Source organism: Centroberyx affinis, unplaced genomic scaffold, assembly GCF_046629955.1.
Source record: "Centroberyx affinis isolate AG114_WGS23_722 - 3 ecotype Tasmania unplaced genomic scaffold, CSIRO-AGI_Caff_v1 ptg002223l_1, whole genome shotgun sequence".
Taxonomy (NCBI): Eukaryota; Metazoa; Chordata; class Actinopteri; order Beryciformes; family Berycidae; genus Centroberyx; species Centroberyx affinis.
The window spans coordinates 87,501-95,000 of record NW_027280523.1 but is presented as its reverse complement, the minus strand read 5'-3'; the positions used below and the strand labels follow the sequence as shown (position 1 = coordinate 95,000).

Sequence of the window (7,500 nt, the reverse complement as noted above, 5' to 3'; positions counted from 1 at the left end):
TTGACAGCGAAGAGGAAGTTTCTGAACAGACGACAGCCGAGGACCACAAATAATGTGTGAAACAGGATGCTATACAGTCTATGTGGTGCGTGTGTGGGGGTATATATACGTGTGTGTGTGTGTGTGAAGTGTGTGATTTCGTCTGTGTGGTCTGTTTCTGTGTCTGAGCTCTGATCACAAACTGTGCCGAGAAGCTTCAGTTGCTCTTCTGTTCTGCATCGATCTGCACGGAAAACCCCTCCGGACACTCAGCAGGTAAGATGGAAATTAGCATTGGCTGGATATCTGGAGCCGATATTAGTATTATTTTTTTATTAAATATCAGATATCATCCTCCTCTGATATGATGCAGGCACCTCCTGACCACAGCTACAGAGACACAGACAGGAAAACCTGGCGTGAAACTTGATTTTCTTTACACATTTTATTTATTCATTTAATTGTTCAATAATGTTTTTTGTGTAAATTAATTTTTCATTTAAATGCAGTAATGTATCCCAGAGTTTTTAACAAGTCATTTAGTCTATTATTGAATCCTAAAATGTTTATTTTCTTGGTGAAAAAATCTGCCAGTAGAATCAAGAGTCATTTTCTTGACAGCAGTGCAGTGATCTGTCTTATTCTGACTGGTTTCTACAGACTGACACTCATTTCTAGAAAACTCCTGAAACAAGTGAAGCTGCATTGGAAACAAGTGGAGTTATCTCTCCTCACTGCTGAATGTTTCTCTTGGGTTAAGAACAAGAAGATTTGAAGGCTGAATGACTGTTAAGAGTGTGTGTGTGTGTGTGTGTGTGTGTGTGTGTGTGTGGCTGCAGCAAACATCTCTGGCCTGGTTGAAAGGTTAAAGATACCGGAAACAAAGTGCATTGTTCAAACAAGCAACTAGAAAGGCACTGGGAGAGCGCAGACCTCCGCCAAGGTTCGTGCTATGATTGCTTGTTTGTGAGTCGGATCCAGGCCCATGCTACACCCTTCCACCAGGTTTCTTGAAAATCGGGCCAGTAGTTTTTCCGCAATCCTGCTAACAGTCAAACAAACAGACAAACAAACAAACAAACAAACGGCACCGAAAGCATAACCTCCTTGGCGGAGGTAACAAGATAAAACCCAGGTTTACTGTTTCAGTGAATCAGTCTGAAAGTCTGTTTGTTCGTCTGTAGATTTACATTTCTAGAGCATTTTGTAAGCCTTTAGCTGCTGCTGTCATCCACAAGCTATAAGGGTTCAGCACAGAACTTGAGTGGATAGAACGGTCTTTCCCATTCAAATAAACGTTCCAGGACGGTCGGAGTGGCGGCCATCTTGCTGTGACCCGTTGGACTAGCTTCTGTATGAAGCGACTCGCAGCAAGTCACTGAGCTGAGAGGTTTTACAGCAAGAACCAAAGCAGCTTCTCTGTCTCCTTGCTGCCATGGATTGCTAACATGCCAATGTTGACTAGAACAGTGGTTCTCAACCTTTTTCATATCATGGATCCCTAATTTAGTCCACATTAGAGCCACAGACCCCCATTTGATGAGATTTGTCCCTCGGACCTAAATCTGAGAATATTTTTATTGTTAGATATGATATAGTCCGGAATTCCATGACTATCTGTAGAGGAGATAGAGAGATAAGAGGTGAAACTATGTAAAACAGTCATTCTTCTACATTCTTTAATCATGTTAACTTATTGTAAATGAAGTAATGGTGATGTTTAACAATTCATCAATTTGCTGGGGACCCCCCGGAACCCCCTCAAGGACCCCTGGTGGTCCCCGGACCCCACGTTGAGAACCACTGGACTAGAAGCGCTAGAGAGAGAAGTACAGTCTGTGATAGCTTTCAGACAGTTTGCTAACAGACTCATCTGCTCAGTTCTCACAGTGTGACAGACTTTACAGCCTTAATGTCCAGACTGTGTCGTCGCCATAGCAACTAACACTTAAAATTCCATAGTCACCATTTTATGCTGTACTAAATTACCACGACAAACTGGAAGAACCGTTCTATCCATTCAGGTTCTGTGGGGTTCAGTCAGTTTCTCAAGAACTCTTTGCCAGTTCTGGAGTGCTTGAGTCCGGCCTCCAGACCGTTTTTTTTTGTCTCAGTCTCACTCAACTTTCTCCTTCAAAGCTGCATCATTTTATTGTGGTTTGGTTTATTTTCTCCCCAGCACCGCAAACAGTTCAAAGAATTACTTAGCTACAACTGTCGAAACAGAGTCATTCCTATGTTCCCAGGGTCCTATGTTCCCCAGATTTATATGGCACATAATGGGAACATGACAAAGGGTCCTATGTTCCCAGGGTCCTATGTTCCCAGGGTCCTATGTTCCCAGGGTCCTATGTTTCCCAGTTCTAGGGTTAGGGTTAGGGTTAGGTTTAGGTTGGTTGCTTGTAGATATTTACCCAGAGCCCTGACCACAACTGTTTCAAAGAACAGAAAGGTTAGGGTTAGGGTTAGAGACCTTGTGTTTATATAGCTGTTTTGAAGCCTTGCTCCAATAAAAAAAACTGGATAATATTTATGAAATATTTTAACTTGAAACGGGTCAAATTTGACCTAAACACAATAGGAGGAATACTTTGAGGCCTTCTACACCTGTAGAAACCTGTATCTAATGGCTCTTAAAGTTCTATGCATTGATTAGTTGGATGCTGAAGGGTAGAGAAAGAAGAAACTCCTTAAGCTTTATTTTTACATTTGGAAAGAAAGGTAGGTTTATCACACTGGTCTATATAGGCTCTTTTTGCTCTGGTTTCGGTCTGGACTTGGTCTCGACCCCCTTTGGACCTGGTCTTCACTCAAACTCAACTGAACCTCATCTTGGAATTGACTCGGACTCGACTAAAGTGAGAGACTTGATTGGTTGGAGGGTTCACGTTCTTGCTCAAGCACTCATCACCGACACATAGGCACGGTCGGACACTTATTGTCTGTCTCGGGGTTTGATACTATGACATCTGGGATCCCGGGACGGTCTAACGAACACTACCTAACGCCCGGCCGGCCTGTTCCAGGTCCGGCAGCCATGAGCAGGCGGCGGGTTTCGGTCAGAGAGCTGGGAGCGGCGGACTGCGAGGGATGGCTGCACCGCAGGAAGGAGGGGAGGAGCTTCCTGGGGAGCAAATGGAAGAAATACTGGTTCGTCCTGAAGAAGAATTCTCTGTACTGGTATACTGACAAGAAGGTGAGTCACAGTGCTGTGGGGCAGAGCAGAGCTGGTTCAGACGGTAACACAGGAGCACCATGTCTTTAGATGCAAATAACAGGCTGCCTGAGAAATGTATTTCCCCATTAGAACATGGGGAAGTCGGGTCCAGGTTGAAAATCAGTAGTTATGCTTTAAAACGAGGTCAACAGTAGAGTAATGCTGCGTTCCAGACATATAGGAAAGTCAGAAATTCAGATTTCCTACTAGGAAAAATGCAACGAAGCGGCCCTACAAGTCTGAAATCCATATAGGAAACTCGGTCCAGATTTCTCAACCCTGAAGTTTCTCTACACTATAAACACTACACAGTATTACTTTTAACATGTAACGACCCGGGTTTAATTCCCGACTCATGACAACAAGTTTGAATTTATTGTAAACAATATTAATATTGTTTAAGGGATCAAGTTGCTGCCCTGAAACTTCCCCCCCCCCCGTTTCCTAGTTGTCATGACGTTGTTTTCAGATGTAAGTGACTCCAGAGAAGTGTCGGCTTAATCACAAAAACAAATTCACTCGCAAAGAAATCGCAAAATCTTTCCGAATTTCCCCAAGGGGATTAATAAAGTGATATCTTATCGGTAACACTTTACAATAAGGGTCACTAAGTTAAGGGTTAGTTCATGCTTAATAAGGGTTAGTTAATGCTTAATAAGCATTAACTAACCCTTAATTAATGTACCCTTATTGTAAAGTGTTACCATCTTATCTTATCTTATCTTATCTTATCTTATCTTATCTTATCTTATCTTATCTTATCTTAAAGTATTCACTGGTAATAATCATACAGAGGCGTGACTTTTATGTTTAAAAGTAGGCAAGAGTCCGGTGTATGCAGTAGTTTTCTTTTTTTTTATAAACTTTATTTATAGATTTTGAATATAATACAAAATTGTGCACAACAATATTGCATCAACAGTGCTATTTCAGACAACAGACAGAAAGAAAAGAAAAATGTACCTTTTCAGAGGGTATTACAAATCATAATAATCTTAGTGGTCATAATAAAAATAAACAAGATAAAGAAAGTTAAATATAGACATTGGACAATGGAAAAAAAAAAAAAAAAATATATATATATATATATATATATATTTATATATATAAACAAATGAAAATAAATAAATGATAGTAAAACATACATCCAAATGGTAAGGCCAGGCTTTATGGAGCTTGTACAGTCCAACAGGGGAAATCTAAGACCCTTATGCTAAATCTAGACCCTTATGCTAAATCTAGACCCTTATGCTATGGGAGGGAGCGCAATTTAAGTCTGTCTACATAAGATAAAAATGGCTGCCATAATTTATAGAACCTGTCAGTTGAGCCTCTAAGATTATACTTTATTTTTTCTAGGTGGAGAAACTGCATAAGATCTCTAATCCACTGAATATGTGCTGGTGATGATTCTTGCTTCCATTTCAACAGAATCAGTTCGTCTAGCAACTAGAGAAGCAAAAGCTCCTGGATTAGCCTGTTGTTGCGGTAGTTTTCTGTGAATTAAACAGTGTGTCACCTCTGTGTCTGCAGGCGGAGAGAGCAGAAGGCTTCATCCACCTGGCCGGCTTCAGCGTCCAGCAGGCCACAGAGTGCAGGAGGAAACAGTGAGATTGATTTTTTCTTCAGTCTGTGTCTCTGTCAGTGAGCAGGATGTCAGGGCTGAAGCGGAGCTGCGGTGTGAAACAAACCACCGGCAGCCAAACTCGTCTCTGAGGTCGGGCAGCCAGGAAGCTGCACTGGCCTAGATGTTAATGTAAAAGGCCAGAGGCTTCTCAGTCTAAACCAACAAGTGTGTCTGCAGCCGCCACCCCGCCCGCCCCCCCCCCCCTCCACACACACAAACACACACACACACACACACACACACACACACACACACACACACACACACACACACACTAAGAAGAAGACATTTAGTTGACTGACACCACCTGACTAACGAAGTTCTTCAAACAGTTTCCTCTCGTTGCCACTTGGGGCCGCCAAAGTGCAGATGGAGTTTCCTTGTGCAGCTTTAATGTAAAATGTACACAAGTTCATACATACATACAATATTTACAGATGTGTTTTGAAAGAACAAAATGACTCAAAAATTTTGAAACTTAGCGAAATACCAACCTGTCTCCTAAACAGCAGCGAAGAGAAGAAGAAATTTAGAGTGTGTGGTTTATTGACGTCGTGTTACAGGGTTTCTGGGTAATGAAGTCCTTCAAAACCCTAAAAAAAAAAGCCAAACCTCTCGCTGCCAACTTAACGCTGCATAGTGTAGTTTTAAGTTAGAACGAGGTTATTATATATCAGAAATAAAGTCCTGGATGTCCCAAAACCTTCTCCAGCTAAACGAAAGCAAATCTGAAATAATTCTCTTCGGTCCCCCAAAGTCCATCCCCATTTTACAGAAACATCTTGGATCCCTATCTTCAAATATCAAACCTGCAGCCAGAAACCTGGGTGTGATATTGGACAGTGACCTTTCATTTGATAAACAAATTACAAATGTTGTTCAATCATGCTTTTATCAACTAAGGAACATCTCAAAGATCAGGTCTTTTCTCTCTCGGCCTGATCTCGAGAAGGTCATCCATGCTTTTATTTCATCATTGATTTTAAGATTTTACTGATCACCTTTAAAGCTCTTCATGGTTTAGCCCCCAGCTACATTGCTGAATTGCTGCTCCCCTACGAGCCAGAGCGCAGCCTCAGATCCTCGGGCCGGGCTCTGCTGGCTGTTCCTAAGTCCCGGCTCAAGACTAAAGGTGACCGGGCTTTCGCAGTCAAGGCCCCTCGGCTCTGGAACTCCCTGCCGGAGGATCTGAGGCTCGAAGAATCAGTGACATCTTTTAAATCACTTCTCAAAACATATCTTTTTAAAAAAGCCTTTTATTAATTCTGGCACACCGTTTTTGGCTTTTGTCAACATGTCTTATTTGTTTTATTATCTTATCTGTCTTATTTGTTTTATTATTATTATTGTTATTGTCTCTATTGTTGTTGTTTTTTTTATTCTATTCCATTTTATTTCTGTACTATTTTAATTGCCTGATTTTATTTGCCTCAGTCATGAAATATCCTGTTGTACCCATGTAAAGCACCTTGTGACTTTGTTTTGAAAAGTGCTGTACAAATAAAGTTTATTATTATTATTATTATTATTATTATTATTATCAGTGAATATGGTGAAAATGCAGAAATATAACACGGTATCATCAGGGTAATGTCTGTGACTCATGTTGTCCCCCGGCTCCTCAGCGCTCTGAAGGCCAGCCACCCGCAGGTCGTCTCCCTCTTCATCGCTGCAGAGACTTTCACCGGCATGAAGAAGTGAGTATGAGGACAACACGCTACAAACATAATTTATTACAAAATGCCAGGAAATTTATTACACATTGCGTTCAGGCTGTGTATTACAAAATGCGGCAGGTTATTACAAAACGCGGGTGTTATTACATAATGAAGTGAAAATTTATTACATTTTGTCGAGTTATTACATAACGGAGAGTCTGTATCTACAGTCTGTGGAGTTTAGAGCGGCTTGTATTTTCTGCCATATTAATAATAATGTAATTATGAGTGTCTCCATTTTCAAGGGACATCATCTAGATTTTGATTCAATCGGATTAGAGTAGATTCAACTTTACTGATTGGGGAAATTGAGTTGTTGCAGAACCAAACAGTAACAGGATACAGCAAAAAAAAAAAAAAAAAAAGTTAGATCTCCTTCCTTCTGTTCTGATTACTATTTTTTACTATATTATTTCTTATTCTTATTCTTTGTTCTTGTTCTTATTCATATTGTTATTCTTTTGCATTCTTGTTCTTGTTCTTGTTCATATTGTTGTTGTTGTTGTTGTTGTTGTCGTTCTCTGTTCTCGTCTCCAAAGCCTCGGTGAATGCTGGAATGTAGATAAATCTGCCGCTGTCATGTTGCTGTTGTGTTGATCTGGTGTAATCCCTGTGTGAAACTCCCTGACAGTGAATGTTTCTGTCTGTTTTCTTCTTCTGTGGTTTCCAGGTGGATCAGTAAACTGTCAGCAGCGGCCCAACAGAAGCGACACTCACACATCGACACTGGAGGTCAGAAATAAACGTTTATTCTAAAAAAAAAAAGTAATTAGATCAATTATAAAAACAGACTTTCAGTGAAATTCACTGTCAATTGTGTGTGTGTGTGTGTGTGTGTGTGTGTGTGTGTGTGTGTGTGTGTGTCAGAGTGCTACAGCGAGTCCAGCGACCAGGACAGTGAGGAGTGTGTGTCGACTGAACAGGAAACCACAGACTCTGGAAACGTGAGTAACTAAATA

General features: G+C 40.9%; 1 protein-coding gene across 1 annotated transcript in view; it reads left to right on the top strand.

Annotated features, from left to right (window-relative positions):
- Positions 1-149: 149 nt before the first annotated feature.
- Positions 150-7,500, top strand: part of LOC139655267 (interactor protein for cytohesin exchange factors 1-like) — a 15,171-nt gene continuing 7,820 nt past the window's right edge. The window contains exons 1-6 of the mRNA XM_071532621.1: positions 150-255; positions 3,006-3,175; positions 4,730-4,803; positions 6,449-6,520; positions 7,212-7,273; positions 7,409-7,485. Coding sequence (XP_071388722.1) covers positions 3,017-3,175; positions 4,730-4,803; positions 6,449-6,520; positions 7,212-7,273; positions 7,409-7,485 — 444 coding nt within the window. The 5' untranslated portion in view covers positions 150-255; positions 3,006-3,016. The remainder of the gene's footprint in view (positions 256-3,005; positions 3,176-4,729; positions 4,804-6,448; positions 6,521-7,211; positions 7,274-7,408; positions 7,486-7,500) is intronic.